This window comes from Stomoxys calcitrans, chromosome 2, assembly GCF_963082655.1.
Source record: "Stomoxys calcitrans chromosome 2, idStoCalc2.1, whole genome shotgun sequence".
NCBI classification, from domain to species: domain Eukaryota; kingdom Metazoa; phylum Arthropoda; class Insecta; order Diptera; family Muscidae; genus Stomoxys; species Stomoxys calcitrans.
This window is the reverse complement of record NC_081553.1, coordinates 106,970,767-106,994,198: the sequence shown is the minus strand read 5'-3', so window position 1 is coordinate 106,994,198 and position 23,432 is coordinate 106,970,767. Positions and strand designations below refer to the sequence as shown.

The following is a 23,432-nucleotide window of genomic DNA, read 5'->3' as shown; positions in this document are numbered from 1 at the left end:
TGCCCAAAAAGTAATTGTCGGTAATATATTGGGTTGCCCAAAAAGTAATTGCGGATTTTTTCATATAGTCGGCGTTGACAAATTTTTTCACAGCTTGTGACTCTGCAATTGCATTCTTTCTTCTGTCAGTTATCACCTGTTAATTTTAGCTTGCTTTAGAAAAAAAGTGCGCGAAATTTTGTTTACATTTGTTTGTTTGGCGTCAATTTTAATATGGGTACCACATGTATTGAAAGAAATTCATTTAACAAACCGAATCAACGCTTGTGATATGCACCTTAAACGCAATGAATTCGATCCGTTTTTAAAACGAATCATAACTGGAGATGAAAAATGGATTGTTTACAACAACGTTAGTCGAAAACGATCATGGTCCAAGCATGGTGAACCAGCTCAAACCACTTCAAAGGCTGATATCCACCAAAAGAAGGTTATGCTGTCTGTTTGGTGGGATTGGAAGCGTGTGGTATATTTTGAGCTGCTTCCAAGGAATCAAACGATTAATTCGGATGTTTACTGTCAACAATTGGACAATTGGAATTGAATACAGCCATCAAGAAGAAGCGACCAGAATTGGTCAATCGTAAAGGTGTCATATTCCACCAGGACAACGGTAGACCGCACACATTTTGGTCACTCGCCAAAAACTGAGTGAGCTTGGCTGGGAACTTCTGATGCATCCACCATATAGCCCTGACCTTGCACAATCAGACTACTACTATTTATTTCGATCTTTGCAGAACTCCTTAAATGGTAAAACTTTCGGCAATGATGAGGCTATAAAATCGCACTTGGTTCGGTTTTTTGCAGATAAAGGCCAGAAGTTCTATGAGCGTGGAATTCTAAATTTGCCAGGAAGATGGCAAAAGGTTATCGAACAAAATGGCAATTATATATTTTAAAAGTTCATTCTAAGTTTTATTAAAAATGCATTTACTTTCTTTTAAAAAAAATCCGCAATTACTTTTTAGGCAACCCAATAGATCTGTTTTCGACTGTGTCGAGAGATCCGGGTGATCACGGAATGCGTGAGATGGTATACAGTATGAATCTTCATTTTGTGGTTTGAATGGATATCCCTCCTTTATATTTTATATCCTTGTCTATACACCAGTTATAGGCATCACATATCCTAGAAATTATGTTATTAACTTCTGAAAATGTAGTGAATAATCTCTTGTTAAAGTTTGGAAAATAATTAATGTTTTGAGGTGGCCAAGGAATTGGCTTATTGCGTTCCAGGTTGGTAGTGGAGATGCTAATGTGAAGCCTCCAACCCGTACAGGGTCAAGACGAATGTCCCGATGGAAATATCAAGAAGAGAAACTAGGTGTCAGAAATTGAAAGAGCAGAGAAGATCGATGCTTTCTAGAATTCGGCCAGAGGATCAAACGATCCTATGAAGCCATATAAGCTGAATTCATGTCATAAATAGACAAGCCCCTATATAAACTGATCCCTTCGCCCATTAAGTGTTTTTACATTTATCTTTTAAGATAAAACAAATTGTACAATTTTCAAAATAAATCTCAATATCGTATTTGGTTCATTTCAACAATAACTAAAAAACTAATAACAATCAACAATAAACAGTCTTCAGAAAATGCAATCCTTAAAAATCCGATCCTTAAAAACGATAACGACGGAAAATCGATGCAGGAAGATAGCTGGGACTTGTAGCAGCACCAAAAGATCCACGCTGACCAGCAGAAGCTACCGGAGCTTGAGAGGCAAAGTTCAGTGACGAAGCAACACCACCATCAATATGCTCGGATTTTCCACCCAAAGCATCATATTCAGCTTGGATGGTCTTCTGAGCGTTGGCAGCATCTTCGGGGGTGCGATATTTGACAAAGTGCACATCGGGTTTGTTGTTGGAATTGCTGTTTTCAGCGTTCAACTTATTGGCCAAGGCAGCGAGATCAGCTTGCTTGTTGAGAACATAGACATCGGTCTGTTGGTCTGAAGCTTGTTTGGCCAAAGCAATGGCAGCATTTTCCAAACCACTGTTATCGGGGCCCTTGATGAAGACCACACGGAGTCCTTGTTTAACCGAATTGGCAAATTGTTCGGTGGCCTGTGGATCAACGAAATCTTGGTCTTCAGCGGTATAGGTAATGAATTGTTTTTCCACAGGACCCTCAGCTTCGCCAGCGTCAAATGAGGATGATCCTTGTAGGTCGTCAGAAGAGCCCGAAGAGGGACCAGATGCTGAACCAAATCCTGGACGTGAGGAACCAGATCCCGAAAATGAAGGACTGGAACTAGAAGCACCAAAGCTTGGATTAGATGCTGATTTTGAAAATACAGGGCTGGAACTGGAAGCACCAAATGAAGGTCCAGAGGATCCAGAATCTCCAAGGGAAGAATCAGAATGCAAAACATCAAAGAAGGGAGCTGTGTCGGATCCTGAGCCATGATTAAAAGCTCCACCGCTACCGCTTCCTGAGCCTTTGCCACCAAAGCCGTTGCTTGAGCCGCTGCCACCAAAACCACCTCCTGAGCCGATGCCACCAAAACCGCCTATTTGTCCATTTCCCCCATGACTTCCTGCTCCTACTCCTTTTTGATAGTTATATCCAGATTGAGCACTAGCAATAGCCAAAAGGCATAACACAATAAACGCACGCATTTTAAATTTTGTTTATACTATTGAATAAAGTTTAAAATCGAGAATGATTTCATTTAGGAATAAGATTCACTTTTATACATTCGAGGCGAAAATGATAACCAAAATATTATGATTTTTTCTTTATAAATATGGCAGTTATTATTTTTAAATTATTTGAAACTTCTAAAATATTATATGTCGATATTTTCTACTGCGTTTAGGAATGTTTGAATATACCCGCTTTTTGTGGCTTCTTGCTTCCGTTGAGAATAAATTCGAAACTTAAAGTTGCTCATAAATTCCAAATGTGACAAATGCAAAATGGGTCACTAGACTGCAGCCGACAAACAGCATACTGGCATGGAATCATGTTTTGATGTTTAGGCTATAAGAGGTTAGATCATAGTAGAGAGACACAAGCAGCAAACTACGTTATTATTTGGCATCATTGTTAAGTATCTGGAATTGCAACTGCAAATATGCCCAAGAACATTCCATTGAGGAACGGAGGCAAACTTCTCACATATCATTGAGTCCTGATCAAATTAAGTTTAAGCTCAAAGGTAAGAGATCGATTGCGACAACTTATTGTGGGGAAGTTTCTGGAGTTAGAGCAAAAAATAAGTTTGCAGTATGTAAATAAAAAAAAGTATTACATAATATTTTCAAAGAGAAGAACGAAGTTGTTAAAAACAACTATGCAACCCAGCAAAAACTTGGTAGGTTAGGTTAGGTTAAAAAGAAGGTGCAGATATTAATCCGCCTATAGACATACACCTAAGCCAGTAATCGGCTTGTTGTGCGCTCTTAAAACTATAAAGTAACCTCTAAAAAGAAAATTTTAAGTTAGGAATGATCCTTAATTGTTTTCAATACCACTCCCCTAAGTTGCCGGGCAATGACAAAGGACATTCTCCAACGTCTCATCAACTTCCCCGCATGCCCTACACATGCTATCTCTTGCCGCACCGATTTTACATAAGTGAGCTCGAAGTCCTATGTGTCCCGTTATGATACCAATAGCTATACTGACCTCCTTCTTGCTTCCTTTCAGTAATAGCCTCATCTTCTCACGATCTGAATCCCCCCATAGGATTTTCACCGTCCTACCGACCGTTTCGCTGGTCCACAATGTTGCATGCGCATTCGTCGACCACTCCCTTAACTCGGAGTGCGTCGACCCGAAAGGCTTCGGGTTAACCAAGTTTATTGCCGGCAGTCCTCTGGCCATCACCGCCAAATCGTCTGCGCTTTCATTTCCCCTTACTCTGTTATGGCCCGGCATCCAAATGATGCGGATTTTCCCATCCTCAGAAAAGGCGTCTATCTCCTTCTTACACTGCAAGACTGTTCGTTACCTTACCGTCCTGGTTGTTATAGCCCTTATGGCAATTTTACTGCCGTGATCGTTCGTATCTCCGCCTGCAGGACCGTATTATGGTCAGGCAGTCTAAAACAGATGTCAGTCCCTGGGTTTTCAATGTAAACCCCCAAGCCCACCGTGTCCTCTAGCTTTGCTCCATCCGTGTAACATGATCTTCCAGATGGCAATACTAGGGTTCCGTCAATCCAAGACTGTGCCGATGGCAGCAGTGCCTGTCCAACTTTCATCGGATTTTGATGAAAGGAGGTTTACATATATACCCGAGGTGGTGGATATGCCTTTTTACTTGTTTTTTGATCAATTATTGCAAGTGATAACTCATTTTTAACGATTCTGCTATTATTGTAGTTACTGATTTTTTTTCTGAGTGAAAAATTAAACCTCTCTTCAAAGGATTTATAAACTAATCGAATAAACATTTTAAAATTCTGTTTTTTTTGAGATATTCTAAAGTTCGGCTATTTTACCATATATGATTATCCCATATACCGCCAATGGATGCGGAAGAATGATCTCTGTTCAAATGATCAATAAAATCACTAACAAAAGCCACCAAATGCGAATAAAGTTTGATTTTATATCATAATCAGAACTGTGAGCTACTTCCAATATAGCAGGTTTAGATTTTTATGTCTCTGATTAAGATAAGAATTTATACTCAACGGAAGCAACGAAAAACGGGTATTTCATTTAAACTCAGCGGTTAGATATCAACAAAAATATAATTTTCATTTTAGTTTGAATGTTAAAATATTAAAAAAAAATATGAAATTTTTCAATATATCAGAAAAAATCATAATTTTATGACATGTACAAAGTTTAATGGTATAAAAGTAAAATTCATTTGTCAGTAGCATCATTCTCGGTTAAGAACTTCATTGGATAATAGTATTGACAATGCGTGGATTTATTGTGTTGTGTCTTGTGGCAAGTGCCTGCGCCCAATCTGGATATAACTATCAAAAAGGAGAAGGAGGAGTGGGAGGTAGTGGAGGAAATGGAGTGGGCGGTGGCCTGGGTGGAAGGGGCTTAGGAGGTGGTGATTTTGGTGCCAGCGGTGCCAATGGTGGATTAAGCGGAAGCGGTGCTGGATTAGGTGGAGGTGGTCTAGGTGGAAGTGGTTTTGGTGGAGACAGTGGTTACAATGCTCCAGGCTCATCCTTGGGTGGTTCCAGCTTGTCTGCCCCCTCCTTTGGCTCTTCCGCAGGTTCCAGCCCTTCTTTTGGTTCTAGTGGCTCAAGTCCTTCCTTTGGTGCTTCCAGTCCTTCATTTGGCGGCTCAAGCTCTAGTCCTTCTTTTGGAGATTCTGATGGTCCCGATGGCGCCTCTTCTTTCGATGCTCCCGAAGCTGAAGGTCCTGTGGAAAAACAATTCATTACATACACTGCTGAAGACCAGGATTTCGTTGATCCACAGGCCACCGAACAATTTGCCAATTCGGTTAAACAAGGACTCCGTGTGGTCTTCATCAAGGGCCCCGATAACAGTGGTTTGGAAAATGCTGCCATTGCTTTGGCCAAACAAGCTTCAGACCAAAAGACCGATGTCTATGTTCTCAACAAGCAGGCTGATCTCGCTGCCTTGGCCAATAAGTTGAACGCCGAAAACAGCAATTCCAATAACAAACCCGATGTGCACTTTGTCAAATATCGCACCCCCGAAGATGCTGCCAACGCTCAGAAGACCATCCAAGCTGAATATGATGCTTTGGGTGGAAAATCTGAAAATATTGATGGTGGTGTTGCCTCATCGCTGAACTTTGCATCTCAGGCTCCAGTTGCTCCTGCTGGTCAACATGGATCTTTTGGCGCTGCCACTAGTCCCAGCTATCTTCCTGCATCGATTTTCCGTCGTTATCGTTTTTAAGGTTGAGTTTACATTGTGAAAAGACTGTTTATTGTTGTTCTTGTTATTAGTTACATAGTTATTGTTATAGCCAACCAAATATAGAGAATATGTTTTTCGAAAATAATACTTTGGTTTCTTTACTTAGCGCGGTTGACTTGGGGATGTTGGAAACCAAGCAACGGTTTTACTTGTCTTTGACTTGGCAACATGCAGGCTTATCTTGGTCTGCCTTCATCTCAAATGTGGACACAAACCTCCCCGTGGTGGCACCTGGGTAGCTTCCTTTAACATCCCTTAAAAGTAGTGAGCTAAAATGTGCCACGAGTTCACCAATAGAACGATGAAAAGATAGGCTGGGGCTTTGGGTTAGTAGCCCATCACCCCCGAAAATTTGAAAAATTAGAATGAAAAAACAAAGAAGATTGAAGAAAGATCATCTTATGATGACGACCCCCGCAAACGATTTAAGGACCATGATTTGCGTATCTGCACCTGGACTGTCGGAACTCTTTATAGAGAGGGTGAAGTATACGGCACGGAATTCCTAACGTAGATTTTCTTTTTCGAGTTTACTTTTTAATATTTAGAGCCGATTACTGCCTTAGGTGTATGTCCATAGTGGCATGGGGCGGATAATATCCGCAACCTCGTTTTCAATCTAAAATATTTCAAAGTTGTAGTTCTCAACTTTTTCCATTTTCTTTATCTGCTCGGGCTTATAGGAATTTGTGGGAGTTGATATCATCCATTTTGTCATATTTCCATTTACTGTCAAACACATTTTTTTTTTTGATATCGAGAAGCTTGTGAATAGTGTGCCATGCCTATTCACACCTGCACCTTGTATAATCTTCTCCAGCAGGATATAAAAGAGATCACACAATGAGTTGTCTCCCTATGTGAAACCTTGTTTGGTATTGAACCGATCGGGGAGGTTCTGTCCTATTTTAACTGAGGAGCATAATGCAAAGTCGTATCAGTTTAGCAAGGATAACAAACTCGGACATGGTTTGAAATACCTTTAAACGCATAGGGCTGACGAAGGCGTCTTTATAGTCAACGGAAAAATGTTAGGAGTTGTTTTGTCCTGCTCGAGTCTTTACCAGGATTTGGTCAATGATGGATTTACCAGGTCTAAGCCACACTGATAGGGCCCAAATATTTCATTGACTTTAGACTTTAATCTTTCACCCAGTACGTTAGATAATATCTTGTATGGGATGGGGAGGAGACTTATTCCTCTGTAGTTGATACACACTGTCTTGTCCCTTTGTGTACGGGATGTAGTATGCCGAGGTTCCAATCATCGGGTGTACGTTCTTCTAGCCAAATTGCGCAGTCGAGATGATGCATATGGCTTATCAGAGTGTCGCCTCCGGTCTTTAACAGTTCAGACGGCAATCCATCGGCCCCTACTGCCTTATTGTTTATCAGTCGGGTTAATGCTACGAGGACCTCGTTTTGACTAGGTGGTACACATTCTATACCATCATCAGGGATTGGTTCTGCAGTATACTCATGGCCACCATAATCGGATACCAGCAGCTGGGAGAAGTATTCTTTCCATATCCTCAGCACACAATTTGTATCAGTTACCAGATTTCCTTCCTTGTCTCTGCGGGAGGATATGCCTTCCCCAAAGCCATTGGTTTGATGTTTAAATCTTTGGTAGAATTTTCTGACATCATACTGGCTCCTAAACCTCTCGATGCTAAATTCTCTTACACTCACGTCTTTCCTTTTCCCTCTTCTTATTGCGGAAGACACATTTCTCTCCTCTCCTATTCATCCGGTACTACTCCTTCGCCTGTCGCGTTGCTTCTGACTGTAATGTTGCTATTTATGCCGCATTCTTTGCTTTAGTATTTTTTTTGGAGCTGCTGGTCGTGTCATGGATTTCTTTTGGGGAGGCTTTTGGTACCCAATTACGGATGTTTCAGCTCTTTCCATGGAGCGGACAATAGTTTGCCATTACGTTGCTGTATTTTCGGGACAGAGAGAGATTTCTTTCTTTAAGCAATTGGGTCAGCCGAGTGAAGTATGTCGTTGCCTCCTGCTGTGCTTGCAGTTTTCCGATGTTCAGCTTCTGCAGTGTCAGATCGTACGTTTCTCACTACACTAAGAGGTGTTCAAACTTTTGCTGCAACAAGGTATTGATCCGAATCGATGTTTGCCCCTCGGATCGATCGTACATTAACCACAATCTCTTTGGTTTCTCGTGTTTTGATCGAGCGACAGCCATGTGGCCGTATGAATCCTTCGATGTTGGAATCTTGTGCTGCTAACTAGCATTTTCTTTTCGGCGGCGAAGTCAACAAGCCTCAATCCATTATCGAATGTTTCTCTATGTAGGCTAAATTTTCCGAGTGAAAGTGGTCATTTTCTCTATGTAGAGAAAAAATCCTTGGTCTTTTGCCTCGCGTCATGACAAATATAATATAGGGTGTCATCTCTCGGTGTTTTGGTGGAGCCTTTCCCGAGCCATCGCGCTACCTGTATGGCAGTTATGTCTGCACTGTACTTCTCCATAACATCCCAATATTTCCTTTTTTGTCTCTGCAAGTGGAAGTGGCAGCACCAAAGCCATCGGTTTGATTGGTGCAATTTTTGGAATTCATTCTGCCTACTGAACATTTCGATTGAAATGTCCTTCTTCTTCTTGCGGAAGAGACGTTTCTCCCCTCACTTTTTCTCCCGATACTTCTCCTTCGTCTGTCGTGTTACTACTGACTGTAATGTTACCTTTTATGCCGCATTCTTGGCCTCAGTAGCCTTTTGGTACTCCTGGTCGTACCACGGTTTCCTTGGGGTAGGCTTTTGGAACCCAAGTACGGATGCAGCGGCTCTTTCAAAGAAGTGGACAATAGTTTACCAACGCGCTGTTGTACTATCGGGACAAGGAGTGCTTTCTTCAAGCAATTGGATATGCCGAGTAGAGTATGCCGTTGCCACCTGTTGTGTTTGCTGGTTTCCGACTTTCAGCGTTGGTGCAGTGTCAGATCGTACTTTCCTCGCCACACTAAGACGAGTGCGCAACTTTGCTGCAGCCAGGTGGTGATCCAAATTGATGTTCCCTCCTCGGATCGTTCGCACATCTAACACGCTGGTTGAATGCCTTCCATCTACCACAATATGATCTATTTGGTATCTCGTGCTTTCTCTGGTGACAGCCATGTGGCCATAGGAATCCTTCGATGTTGGAAAGTGGTGCTGCTTATTGCTATGTTCTTTACCGCGATGAAGTCTATTAGCCTCAATCCATTATCGGAAATTTCTTCGTGTAGGCTAAATTTTTCGACTGTTGATATTTTCCTTCCCTATTTTCGCAGTAAAATCTCCCAGAATGATTTTAATATCATGGGCAAAATAGCGATCATATTCTTTTTCTGGGCGCTCGTAGAAAAATCCTTGGTCTGTTCATCGTTATCTTCCGACGGGACATGGGCGCCAATAAGGCTGATGTTGAAGAATTTGTCCTTTATGCGGATTCTGGATAGCCTCTCATCCACTAGAGTAAACCTGAAGACAAGGTGCTTCAGCCTACGACTAACCACAAATCCACAGCCAATTTTATGCCTCTCTTAATGGCAGCTATAATATAGGGCGTCACCACTCGGTGTTGTTGTGGAGCCTCTCCCGAGCCAGTGTATGGCAGTAATGTCTGCCCTGTACTTCTCCAATACATCTGCCCTTTACTTCTCCAATGCATACACTGCACCCTTTCTATTAAGATTGCTGACATTCCAGTATACGCAAATCATGGTCCTCAAAACGTTTGCGGGAATCGTCAACATAGAAGGTATGCATTTTTATTCTTCTTCGTTTTTTCAACGTAACTTTAAGTTTTCTGGTTGATGGACTACTTACACGATGCCACAACCTATCTTTTCATCGTTCTATTGGTGAACTCGTGGCACATTTGAACTCAATATCTGTAACGGATGTTAAAGGTAGCTACCCAGGTAACACCGCGTGGAGGTTTATGGCCACATTTGAAATGAATGAAGACCAAGATAAGCATGGATTTTGCAAAGTCAAAACCAATCAGTAACATTGTTTCCAGTATCCCTAGTTGTCGTGGACCCCGGAGGGTCCAGACTGTCTCGTCGGACAAGGTGGACACACTGTGCTGGCTGTTGGCGTTTAAAGCACCGGCTGTGGCTCAGTCTGTGGTTGTACATCTAACCACAATAGTCTGATAAAACAATTTTCAACCTTTGATGTTGGTTTTTTTCTTTTTCTGGGTTGTGTTGTGTTCAACCTCCTTTTCTTTGCCGAGTCCAAACCAAAAAGGAACGTTCCATTTTGAGGACTCTAGGCAGCTTGGCTTCGGTTTACCTCTATCATGAAGTAGATCTTCCAGCCGGCACCAACAAAACATATGGGGCGGCCATAACAGGTTGATATCAGCTGGTTATCTCTCTCTCCCTGATGGGAGCCAAACATAGCCAGCAGGGGTCACTGGCGTCATATTAGTGACATAAAGGTGGCGCTGGTTATGTACATTAGGCCGCACATTACACAGTTATTATGCTATGATATTGAATCAAAAGTAGCTCGTAGTCTCAGTTGAGTAGAATATAGTCGGCTCCGCACTATTTTTGTTTTTCCTTACTAGTTGTATTGAAATTGTTGCAGCTTATTGTTTTAGCGTATCGATTCAATTACTTATTGCATTCAGTTACTCATATTGACTGACGAAAAAAAAAATAAAGTGCGTTAAGTTCAGCCGGGCCGAAACTTATAAACCCTCCACAACGGACAGTTTTTGAGACGTTCTTTGGATGACTTTTCAGATATATAGGATACAAATCAACAGAAATAGTTGGACCGCACTGTCACGACTACTGGAAGTCATAAAAAATACCACATTTCAGCCAATTAATTGCGCCGCATAGAGTCTCAAGAAGTCAAATCGGCCGATCGATTTCTATGGGAACCATATCATGTTATAAACCTATTAGGACTATATTTTGGCACGGCAGTTATAAACCTATTTGGACTGTACTAGGCACGGCAGTTGGAAACCAATGTAAATCTTTGTGCAAAATTTCAGCCAAACTGGGTGGTAATTGCGCCCCCTAGAGGCTCAAGAAGTCAAATCTGAAGTTCGGTTTATATGACAGCTATATGAGTCGATTTAGACCAAACTTGGCACAGCTATTGGATATCAAAATAAACACTTTGTGCAAATTTTCAACCATATCAAATAAGAATTGCGCTCTCTAGAGGCTCAAGAAGTCAAGATCCGAATTCGGTCTGTATGGTAGCTTTATCAAGTTATGAACCAATTTGAACCATTCTTGGCACAGTTATTGAGTCAGAACAAAACACTTCATGCTAAATTTCAGCCAATCGGATGAGAATTGAGGCCTCTGGAGGCTCAAGAAGTCAAGATCCGAGATCGGTTTATATGGCAGCTCTATCACAACATGGACCAATATGGTCCATTTACAATCCCAACCGACCCACACTAAGAGGAAGTATTTGTACAAAAGTTTAAGCGCGTAGCTTCGAAAGTTTGCGTGCTTTCGACAGACAGACGGACGGACGGACATGGCTATATCGACACAGAATGTCATGAGGATCAAGAATATATATATATACACTTTGTTGGGTCTCAGATCAACATTTCGATGTGCTACAAACGGAATGACGAAATTAATATACCCCCATTCTATGGTGGAGGGTTTAAAAATAATCGCACAACAAGTAAAAAGGCATTAAGTTCGGCCGGGCCGATCTTTGGATACCCTCCGAGATGGAGGATATATATATATATATATATATACATATATATATATATAAATATATATAAATATATATATATATATAAAGGGTGATTTTTTTGAGGTTAGGATTTTCATGCATTAGTATTTGACAGATCACGTGGGATTTCAGACATGGTGTCAAAGAGAAAGATGCTCAGTATGCTTTGACATTTCATCATGAATAGACTTACTAACGAGCAACGCTTGCAAATCATTGAATTTTATTACCAAAATCAGTGTTCGGTTCGAAATGTGTTCATTCACCGTAACGTTGCGTCCAACAGCATCTTTGAAAAAATACGGTCCAATGATTCCACCAGCGTACAAACCACACCAAACAGTGCATTTTTCGGGATGCATGGGCAGTTCTTGAACGGCTTCTGGTTGCTCTTCACTCCAAATGCGGCAATTTTGCTTATTTACGTAGCCATTCAACCAGAAATGAGCCTCATCGCTGAACAAAATTTGTCAAAATTTGAACACATTTCGAACCGAACACTGATTTTGGTAATAAAATTCAATGATTTGCAAGCGTTGCTCGTTAGTAAGTCTATTCATGATGAAATGTCAAAGCACGGTCTCTTTGACACCATGTCTGAAATCCCACGTGATCTGTCAAATACTAATGCATGAAAATCCTAACCTCAAAAAAATCACCCTTTATATATATATATATATATATATGTAAACCCCATTTTGTCACAATCCGGTGAAAATTGGAAAATTGGATAACTTAATAACTCAAATTCGGCACGGAAATAGAGTGGTCTAATATATATGTCACTATAAAATTTTCTAGAACGAAATCTTCTTTTTGGCAGATATATCCAATTATAAACCGATCTGAACCATACTAAAGTCGGATATTGTGAGGTTCAGAAAAACTTACTGTTTCAAATTTCAGCGAAATAGGTTAAAAAATAAAACTTTTATGGACCTCAGTCCAATTATCGGCAGATCGGTCTATAAGGCAGCTATATCTAAATATAGTCCGATCAGAACCATATTTAGGTCAGATGTTGGGAGGTCTTAACCAACTCACTGTTTAAAATTTCAGCGAAATCGGTTGAAAAATAAAACTTTTATGGGCTTCAGATCTTTTATCGGCAGATCGGTCTATATGACAGCTAAATCTAAATATAGTCCGAACTGCACCATATTTGGGGCGGATGTTGGGAGGCTCAAAAATGCGCACTATTCGAAATTTCACCGAAATCGGATAAAAAATAAAGCTTTTATGGCCTTCAGACCCTTTATCGGGAGATCGGTCTATATGGCAGCTATATCTAAATATAGTCCGATTTGAACCATATTTAGGCTAGCTGACGGGAGGCTAAAAACAACCCACTGTTTTAAATTTCAGCAAAATCGGGTAACAAAAATAACTTTTATGGGCTTAAGACCCTTTATCGGGAGGTCGGTCTATATGGCAGCTATATCTAAATATGGACCGATCTAATCCATATTTAGGTCAGGTGTCGGGAGGCTTAAAATAACCCACTGTTGCAAATTTCAGCGAAATTTGGTTACAAAAAATCTTTTATGGTCTTCAGACCCTTAATCGGGAGATCGGTCTATATGGTAGCTATATCTAAATATAGTCCGATCTAAACCATATTTGGGTCAGTTGTCAGGAAGCCTTAAGGTACTCACTCTTTCAAATTTCAGCATAATCGAATGAAAAATAAAGTTTTATGGGCATTAGACCTTTTATAGGAAAATCGGTCTATATAGCGGCTATATCCAAATATGGTCCGATTTGGTCCGTTCAAGAACTTAACCAGAGTGCATCAAAAATACGTATCGGTGCCTAATTTCAGCTCAATATCTCAATTTTTGAATGCTTTAGAGTGATTACAAAAGACGGACGGACAGACGGACGGACGGACGGATAGACGGACAGACACACGTACATCGTTAAATCGTCTTAGAATTTTACGACGATCCGAAATATATATACTTTGTAGGGTCGGAAATTGATATTTCGATGTGTTGCAAACGGAATGACTAAATGAATATACCCCCTATCATACGTGGTGGGTATAAAAAATGTTTCATTATTCAATGCCTGCCTACTAACACCTATTGGCAGAATTTGTAGTTGCCTTCAAAGTGACCCAGTTTAAATAAGTTAGCAGTAAATAAGATAGCGAGCACATTAGGTTTGTTTTCGTCTAAATTGCATAATAACAGGAACTCGCGCGGAACGAAAGAATACAAACGGGATTTTGATTGATGCAAGGTGTGGAAGTGGAAAATATTTATTTGACTATTATTTCTCGAAAATATTTTTAATTTATTGATTAAAGCATAAACTGGGAATATTTTGCAGCGTTCCTAGCGGAGAAATTGGCTCATATAAAAATGAGCTTCATTTCTGAAATAGACATCATTTTCTATTGTGAACTAACTCTAATAATAATGCGAGTCTTCATTATAATGTGTTTAGTGGCAGCCGCTTGCGCCCAATCTGGATACAACTATGATAAAGGAAATGGAAATAATGGAGGCGGCTTCGGAGGAGGAAGAGGTGTACTGGCCGGAGGCTTTGGAGGAGGAAAAGGTAGCTCTGGTGGATCAAGGGGTTTAGCAGGTGGCTTATTTGGAAGCCTTGGAAGTGACAGTTACAACCAAGGATCTAGCTCCGATGAAGCTCCATTTTTCGATGTTTTACATTTGGATTCCGATTCGGATTCTCCCTTAGGCAGTTCCAGCTCCCCTGTACCTACATTTGGTTCTAGACCGTCACCTGGCTCCAGACCTTTCCTTGGTTCATCTGGCGGCCCTGTAGCAGCCTCTTCCTTTAATGCTCCTGTGGAGACTGCTGTAGAAAATCAATTCTTCACCTATACTGCGGATGAAAGTGATTTCCAAGATCCTCAAGCTACGAATCAATTTGCCAACTCCGTAAAACAAGGTGTACGTGTAGTGTTTATTAAAGGTCCTGAAAACAATGCCTTGGAAAATGCTGCCCTAGCTCTGGCTAAACAAACTGCCAGTCAAAAGACCGACATTTATGTGCTTAACAAACAGACAGATCTTGCCGCTCTGGCCAATAAATTGAACGCCGAAAATAACAATTCCAACAACAAACCAGAAGTGCGTTTTGTGAAATATCGCACTCCTCAAGATGCTGCCAATGCTCAGAGGGCTATCCAAGCGGAATACAATGCTTTGGGCGGAAAATCCCAGAACATCAATGGTGGCGTTGCTTCGTCCTTGAATTTTGCCTCTAGAGCCCCATTTGCTCCAGCCAGTCATGGATCCTTTGGTGGTGCCACAAAACGCGAATATCTTCCAGCTTCCATATTTCGTCGATTCCGTTTCTAGGTATTTATCGATTTGTCATAATTGTTGATTGTTTTTATTTTTATTATTTATTGTATTTATAAGCGAAACGAGAATTGAATATACAAAACACAAATTTAGTTATTGATTATTCTTCCCAAAGATTATAAAAATGAAAACAAACAGGGTAGGCAAAAGTCAGGCGGTGCCGACATAATACCCATTACCTTGAATTGGGAGGCCACCGTGGCGCAGAGTTATCATGTCCGCCTATGACGCCAATTGCCTAGGTTAAAATCCCAACGTGAACACCAAAACATTTTTTAGCGGTTGTTTTCCCCTTACTTATGCTGTCTACATTTATGAGATAGTCCGCCACGTTAAACGGGTGTCGCTATGCGGAACGCCGTTCGGACTCTACAATAAAAAGAAGGCCACTTATCATTGAACTTAAACATGAATTGGACTATAGTCATTTATATGAGAGAAGTATCCCCTATTCCTAAAAGGAATGTTCATGGGAAATTTAGTAGTAGTATTACCTAGCCTATTACTAAAACCCACCACCATGGATTCTGCTAAAATATGGGAGCTATATCTGGTTATAGACCGATTTGGACCGCACTAGGCACAGTTGTTGAGAGTCATAACGTTACACTCTGTGCAAAATTTCAGCCAAATCGGTGTGGCTCACGATATCCAATCGGGAGATCGGTTTATATGGGAGCTATATCAAGTTCTTGGCCGATTCAGACCGTACTTGGCACAATTTTTGCAAGTCATAGCAGTACACTAAACGCAACATTTCAGCCAAATCGGACAAAAATTGCGTCTTCCAGGGACTCAGAAAGTCTAATCACGTGACCGGTTTATATGGGAGCTATGTCCAAATCTGAACCGATATGGCCCATATGCAATCCCCAACGAGCTACATCAATATCAGGTATCTGTGCAAAATTTCAAAAGTTGCTAGCTTTGCGCGTTCAAACGCTAACGTGATTTCGACAGACGGAAGGACGGACGGACGGACGAAAGCAAGGACATAGCTAGTTCTACTCGGAATAACGAGACAATCAAGAATATATATACTTTATGGAGTCCTAGATCAACATTTCGAGGTGATACAAACGGAATGACTAGGTAAGTATACCCCCATCGTATAGTGGTGAGTATAAACAAATAAAAGCGTGCTAAGTTCGGCCGGGCCGAATCTTATATACCCTCCACCACAGATCGCATTTGTCGAGTTCTTTTCCCGGCATCATCTAAAAGAAATGATTTGCTCTGCTATTAGAGCGATGTCAAGATATGGTCCGGTTCGGACCAAAATTAAATTATATGTTGGAGACCTGTGTAAAATACCAGCCAATTCGAATAAGAATTGCGCCCTTTGGGGGCTCAGGAAGTAAAATAGAGAGATCGATTTACATGGGAGCTTTATCAGGCTTTAGACCGATTCAGATCATAGTTAACACGTATGTTGATGGTCATGATAGGATCCGTCGTACAAAATTTCAGGCAAATCGGATAATAATTGGGACCTCTAGAGGCTCAAGAAGTCAAGATCCCAGATCGGTTTATATGGCAGCTATATCAGGTTACGGGCCGATTTGAACCATACTTGGCACAGTTGTTGAAAGTCATAATAAAATACGTCGTTCAAAATTTCAGCCAAATCGGATAGGAGTTGCGCCCTCTAGAGCCTCAAGAAGTCAGGACCCAAGATCAATTTAAAGGACAGCTATATCAGGTTAAGACCGATTTGAACAATACTTGGCACAGTTGTTGGATATCATAACAAAATACTTCGTGCAAAGTTTCATTCCAATCGGATAAGAATTGCGCACTCTAGAGGCTCAAGAAGTCAAGACCCAAGACCGGTTTATATGGCAGCTATACCAAAACATGGACCGATATGCGCCATTTACAATCCCAACAAGTATTTGTGCATAATTTTAAGTGCCTAGCTTTACCCCTTTGAAAGTTAGCGTTCTTTTGACCGACAGACAATCGGACGGACAGACGGACGGACATGGCTAGTTCGACTTATCACTTTTTAGTCAAAACAAGAATATTGAATAATAACTGTTATGCTATTAGAGCTATATAAAGTTATAGTCCCATTCGGACCATAAATGAGTGCTGAACATTGTAGAAGTCATTGTGTAATATTTCAGTTCTTTCAGATAAGAATTGCGCCTTATAGGGGCTCAAGAAGCAAAATCGGGAGATAGGTTTATGTTGGGGCTGTATCAAGCTACTGATCGATTCAGACCACATTAGATACGTATGTTGAAGGTCATGGGAGAAGCCGTTGTACAAAATTTTTTCCAAATCGGATGACAATTGCGCACTCTAGAGGCTCAAGAAGTCAAGACCCAAGATCGGTTTATATGGCAGCTATATCAGGTTATGAACCGTCGAATTGGACGAGAATTGCGCCCTCTAGAGGCTCAAGAAGTCAAGACCCAAGATCGGTTTATATGGCAGCTATATTAAAACATGGATCGATGTAAACCATACTTAGCACAGTTGTTGGAAGTGATACCAAAACACCACGTGCAAGATTTCAGTCAAATCGGATAAGAATTACGCCTTCTTGAAGCTTAAGAAGTCAATACCCAAGATCGGTTTATATGGCAGCTATATCAAAACAGGGACCAATTTGGCCCATTTACAATCCCAACTGACCTACACTAATAAATAGTATTTGTGCTAAATTTCAAGCGGCTAGCTTTACTGCTTCGAAAGTTAGCGTGCATTCGACAGATGGACCTACTGACAGACGGACGGACATGGCTAGATCGACTTAAAATAACATGACAATCAATCTCAGGCGCATATTTCGAGGTGTTACAATGACGTAAAATTAATTGTCAAATGACGAAATTAATATATCCCCATCCTATGGTGGAGGGTATAGAAATGATGATGGTAAGCTGAAATGATGGTATATCCCCATATTCCCCATATATACCAATTTTCCATTCATTATATGGTTCGGATAAGTCTGCATTTGGATATAGCAGTAATCTACACGTATCTACTGATTTAAGGTCTTGGGCTCATAAAACGAGCATTTATTACCCGATTATGCTGAAATTTTACACAGAAGGCTAAGTTAGACGCTTTAACATCCGTGTTCTATATGGCCTCCATCGACCGAAATTTCGATATAGCTCCCATATAGATCGATCTCCCGATCTAAGGTATTGAACCCATAAAAGGCGCATTTATTGTCATATTTCGCTAAAATTTGGTAAAGTAACCAATGTTAGGCTTTTCGACATGCGTGCCCCATATGTTTCAGATCGGTCTATATTTGGATAAGGCTGCAATATAGAATAATCTCCCGATTTAGGGTCTTGGCCCCATGAAAGGCGCGTTGGTTACCCGATTTCGCTGATATTTGGCACAAGGGCCTATGTTAGGACATCTGTTCCCTGTGTGGTTCAGATCGGTTTATAGTTGGATGTAGCTGCCGATCTTCCGATTTTAGTCCTTGGATCCATAAAAGCAGCGTTTATTACCCGATTTCGATGAAATGTAACACAGTGAGCTGTGTTAGGCCCTACCACATCCGCATTCAGGCGGTGGGTATCCAATGTTCCGCCCGGCCGAACTTAATGTCTTTTTAGTTGTTTGACTATAAAGAGTAACCAGACAAAAATTTGACAAATGCGATCCATGGTGTAGGGTATATATGATACTGCCCGGCCAAACATAGCACGCTTTTTTCTGTACTCTGGTTTTCTGAATGTTGATGCAGGTCTTTGGGGATTGCTAATATGCAATATTTTTTAGATTTCGAAAAAGCTTTGATATTTTGATTTTAGCACCTATAAGCCTAAATTTTTGCCCTTGTGAAGCAAGAGGTACATTTTTGTGGTAAATACACAAGATGCCGATATTTACTTGTTTGATTGTCAACTAGTAAACCGTATTACGTGTAAATCAGCCTCTTTGTCCATAGTAAAACATCTGCGAATATAAATTTTAACTAACAAATATTTATTTCTTTAAAATTAATTAACTTTTCAGTAACAAATTCGATAACAATGTAACAACAATTTCATTTGTTTCAGTCTTACAAGAAATTGCCTATGCCTTAATCGTCTAACTCTCTCTCTCTCGCTCTCTGTCAAACACTTAGTGGCGGAGCAAACGCAAAACAGATGCTGGCAAGTAGGAGTTAGCTGGAGCGGATGGCTGATAAGTAGCACCAGCTGGAGCTTGAGAAGCAAAATTCAAGCTGGGAGCAACACCACCATTGATGGTCTTTGAGCTACCGCCCAAAGCATCATATTGACCTTGAATAGCAGCCTGGGCATTGGCAGCATCTTCGGGGGTGCGGTATTTGACAAAGTGAACCTCAGGGCGGTTGTTGTTGTTCTCATTGGCAGTGTTCAACTTGTTGGCCAATTCGGCGAAATCGGTTTGTTTGTTGAGCACATAGATGGCGGTTTGAGGAGCAGCATTCTTGCTCAAGTTGAGGATGGCATCTTCAAGACCCTTGTTGGAGGGTCCACGGATGAAAACAACACGACTGGCAGCCTTCAATGAAGCGGCCTTACGCTCAGCTTCAGGATCATGGAAGTCATTCTCATCTACGGTATAGGTGATGAATTGATTGTCGACGGGCGCAGCAGCAACAGACGCGGGAGCGGAGTGAACTGAGGATCCAAAGTCAGAGGGGCCATTGTTAAAATCTCCACCGAAACCGCCCGAAGGAGAGCCTTGGGAAGGAGAACCAGAAAAGCCATTTCCGCCACCGAGGCCGGATGAACCACCGCCAACACCATTTCCGCCGAAACCTCCCGAGCTGCCACCGCCTACACCATTTCCGCCGAAGCCTCCAGAGCTGCCACCGCCCAATCCTCCTCCAACGCCGCCAGAGCTGCCACCGCCGAAGCCTCCACCAACTCCACCGGAGCTGCTGCCGCCAAATCCTCCACCAACACCGCCAGAGCTACCGCCGCTAAATCCTCCACCAACTCCACCACTACCACCGCTGAAGCCTCCTCCAACTCCTCCACCAACACCACCGCCATTGCCGCTGCCAGGCTGATAATTGTATTGGGCACAGGCCACAGCTACCAAAGACAAAACGATAAAGGCACGCATTTTGTTCGCTTAATCCACTTCTTGGTCTAATCTAAGATTTTCTTAGAATGATTTAATCTATCCAATGCATTTGGTTTTATACTTCGGCGCGCTTCGGCGGTGATAGATCGCCCATTTACTATTTTCTTAAAAGTAAAGAAACAATCAAAAGTGTAACAAATGCGTAAATCAAGCTCTGATATTCGTGCGTTTTCGAGCGAATTAATTTTCGCAAATCGTTGAAAAGATTCGATCGCCCGGTATTGCCGGCGGGCCTTATTGATAGAATTCATATTCAGATATATGATTATTTATTCATTCATTAGTTTGGGTCTCACTCTGTGATTTTAGGCAGTAAAGTTTGGGCAAAAACAACTTCAAAAAAATGAAAACAAACTACACTCATCCAATCGTCCCCCAGCAGCACAAATTGGTTGCTCCAAGCATCTGATATAGTGGCCACTGGCTGATGAGCAAATCTATTTATGACAATACATATGCATAACAACAATTCGATATAGGCATAAACTAATCAATATTCAGATATATTCTACAACACAATCCAAGGATGATGTCTGACGATGAAGCTGAGTCAAAAAAAAACAAAACTGGTCCAAATATATTGCCCAGGTTTTAAGATGAGGGCTAAATTACACTGAAAGAATAAAAAAGTTGATTGACAAAAACACAACAAAAAATTAAATTAATAACAATAACCGTATTGTACACAATAAAGCTAATTTTGTTACAAACCAGGTTTGTCTATTGTTTCCGTTTATCCGTCCTTGTACTTACTACACCTAATCCCATTCAAATGTAAAATCTTTCGGTTCTCACAGCTCCATTGATATAAATCTTTGAGTTAATTTGAAATTTATTGAATTCTTGGGTGGCCCTTGCCAAGAGTCACAGCAGGTGTTCCCATAGAAGCTTTTAGAGAAAAGAGAGTTTTTTGCCTTCTTCATGTGACAAAGGATAAAGGTTAAGTTAGGTTAGTTTGAATGGGTTGCCCGTCAAAGGTTAGTTCACTCGTAGGCCAGTTTGGCCCATTGTTATAAATACTTAGAAAGAAGTAGAAGAGAAAGAAGATTTGAGACCTAGCAACATATCCAGTGTGAGGGATAAAACGCCATACCTCATGCAAGCACGTATTTGTCTTTGATGGAGCTTATGGCACCCCTCGTCGGAACCATTCCGACCCGTCTATAAAACTCAAGAGACCTCCCAAAGGCACGTTCGCAAGATCACCCATATCGCAGACGAACCGCTTTCCCAAAAACGAGAGCCTTCGTCCTTACAGACCCGGACATGAACATAGCCCTAGCTGGCCGGGAACCATCCGCCGAGTCCCATCTTGCCAACGACACCGCTCAAGCAATCTCTTCTACTTTGTTCAGTAGCTCGACAGATGGCACGTAGGCAAATCTGGTGACTAGTTGGCCCGCCGCAGACAAAACCCTCCTGGCACATTCGTCCGCCTGAGCTTATGCCACCCCTCGTCGGAACCATTCCTTCCTGTCAACAAAACTCAAGAGACCTCCCAAAGGTGCGTTCGCAAAGATCACCCAGATCGCAGACGAACCGCTTCCAAAGAAACGAGAACCTCCCGTCAACAAAACTCAATAGACCTCCCAAACGTACGTTCGCAAGATCACCCAGATCGCAGACAAACCGCTTCCCCATAAACGAGAGCCTGCGTCGCTGCAGATCCATTCCGTCCCGGCAACAAAACTCAAGAGACCTCCCAAAGGTACGTTCGCAAGATCACCCAGATCGCAGACGAACCGCTTCCCCAGAAACGAGAGCCTGCGTCGCTGCAGATCCATTCCGTCCCGGCAATAAAACTCAAGAGACCTCCCAAAGGTACGTTTGCAAGATCACTCAGATCGCTGACGAACCGCTTTCCCCAGAAACGAGAGCCTCCCGTCAATAAAACTGAAGAGATCTTCCAAAGGTACGTTCGCAAGATCACCCAGATCGCAGACGAACCACTTTCCCAGAAACGAGAGCCTGCGTCGTTGCAGATCCGAACATGAACATAGCGAGTGCTCGATAGCCTTCTCCCCATCCTCATCAAAGCAACCTCTGCAAAAGTCATTGTGCGATATTCCCATACGCACAGCCATGTGGCCTATGGCATAGAGTCCGGTTATGACCCGGACATCGAACCTCTTATCGAACGCCAGTGTCTCCCTCGTCCTCCTCCAGTGGACGATAGGACAGAGCGTTCGCAAGATCACCCAGATCGCAGACGAACCTTTCCCAGAAACGAGTGCTTGCGTCGCAGATCCGGACATGAACATAGCGAGTGCTCAATAGCCCTCTCCCCATCCTCATCAAGGCAATCTCTGCAGAAGCCATAGTGCGGTATTCCCATACGCACAGCCATGAGGCCAATGGCATAGAGTCCGGTTATGACCCCTGTTAAGGTACTCATCGAACCTCTAATCGAACGCCAGTGTCTCCCTCGTCCTCCTCCGGTGGATGACAGGACAGAGCGCCATAGCTGACAGGCAACCATCGGCCGAGTCCAATCTTGCCAACGACGCCGCTCAGGCAATCTCTTCTACATTGTTCAGTAGCTCGACAAATGGCACGTAGGCAAGTCTGGTGACTGGTTCGCCCGGCGCAGACATAACCCTCCTGGCGCATTCGTCCGCACCCTGATTTCCTGGAATCTTTTCATGTCTAGAAAACCATACCAGCGTCACATCGTGGACTCTGAGCCTATCCAGGGGCTCCATTCAATCTGAGACGCACATCGACCTCACCCTCCTCGAACCCAAGGCCTTGAGCGCCGCCATACTGTCCGCATAAATTCTGAGTTTTGAGGGCGATGAATCTTTCTTTCTTACTGCTGCTGTAATAGCACAGACCTCTGCCCAAAAGTCCGTACACTCTTCCGGTAGTCTCAGAGACATATCAATATTTAGTGCTTCAGAGTAGACCCCCAATTCTGAATGCCCTTATCCCAGTCGGTATCGGTGCCGATAGTCGAAGATCCTACCCTCTACCATTCGTATCCATAGCATCTATAATGGAAATGTGTCCCTAGCTGTCCTCCTTCGGCATGCCGAGCTAGCTTAGCACAACCTTGGCGGCGCAGTTCCGAATATAAGCCCCAATGGATTGCATATACAGCATCGTTTCCAGACCTACCTGCGGTTCGGACCTCAGTCCCCCTGTGACTATAACGCATGCCAGTCATTGGACCTTCCCTCGGACGAGTCCTCTTTTCCACGGCCCTCCACCATACCAGTGCTCCATAGGTCAGCCGTATACATCCAATAAATCATCTTGGGTTTCATCCCCCACTTCTTACCGAACATCCTCCTGCAGGAGTGAAAAGCGTACAATACCTTATGGCTTCTTTCGTCCATAATCCTCTTCCAGGATAGCTTCAAATCGAAGACTATGACAAAGGACA

At 42.2% G+C, this 23,432-nt stretch overlaps 4 protein-coding genes across 4 annotated transcripts; 2 read left to right on the top strand and 2 right to left on the bottom strand.

The window, feature by feature from the left end:
- Positions 1–1,627: 1,627 nt before the first annotated feature.
- On the bottom strand, positions 1,628–2,634 carry LOC106081819 (pupal cuticle protein 36a-like). Its single transcript, XM_013244033.2, has one exon. The coding sequence runs from the start codon at positions 2,630–2,632 to the stop codon at positions 1,628–1,630; it is 1,005 nt and encodes a 334-aa protein (XP_013099487.2). The 5' UTR covers positions 2,633–2,634.
- A 2,258-nt stretch (positions 2,635–4,892) lies between these two features.
- LOC106081805 (keratin, type II cytoskeletal 2 epidermal-like) lies at positions 4,893–5,861 on the top strand. Its single transcript, XM_013244016.2, has one exon. The coding sequence runs from the start codon at positions 4,893–4,895 to the stop codon at positions 5,859–5,861; it is 969 nt and encodes a 322-aa protein (XP_013099470.2).
- A 3,639-nt stretch (positions 5,862–9,500) lies between these two features.
- On the top strand, positions 9,501–14,944 carry LOC106081806 (uncharacterized). The gene is made up of 2 exons (XM_059361577.1): positions 9,501–9,642; positions 13,947–14,944. Exons 1-2 carry the CDS (start codon positions 9,501–9,503, stop codon positions 14,942–14,944), a joined length of 1,140 nt encoding a protein of 379 aa, XP_059217560.1.
- A 4,107-nt stretch (positions 14,945–19,051) lies between these two features.
- Positions 19,052–20,026, bottom strand: LOC106081821 (merozoite surface protein 2-like). The gene is made up of 2 exons (XM_059361576.1): positions 19,771–20,026; positions 19,052–19,638 (listed from the first exon to the last, which is right to left on the bottom strand). The coding sequence occupies exons 1-2, from the start codon at positions 20,024–20,026 to the stop codon at positions 19,052–19,054; spliced, it is 843 nt and encodes a 280-aa protein (XP_059217559.1).
- Between the last annotated feature and the right edge of the window lie 3,406 nt (positions 20,027–23,432).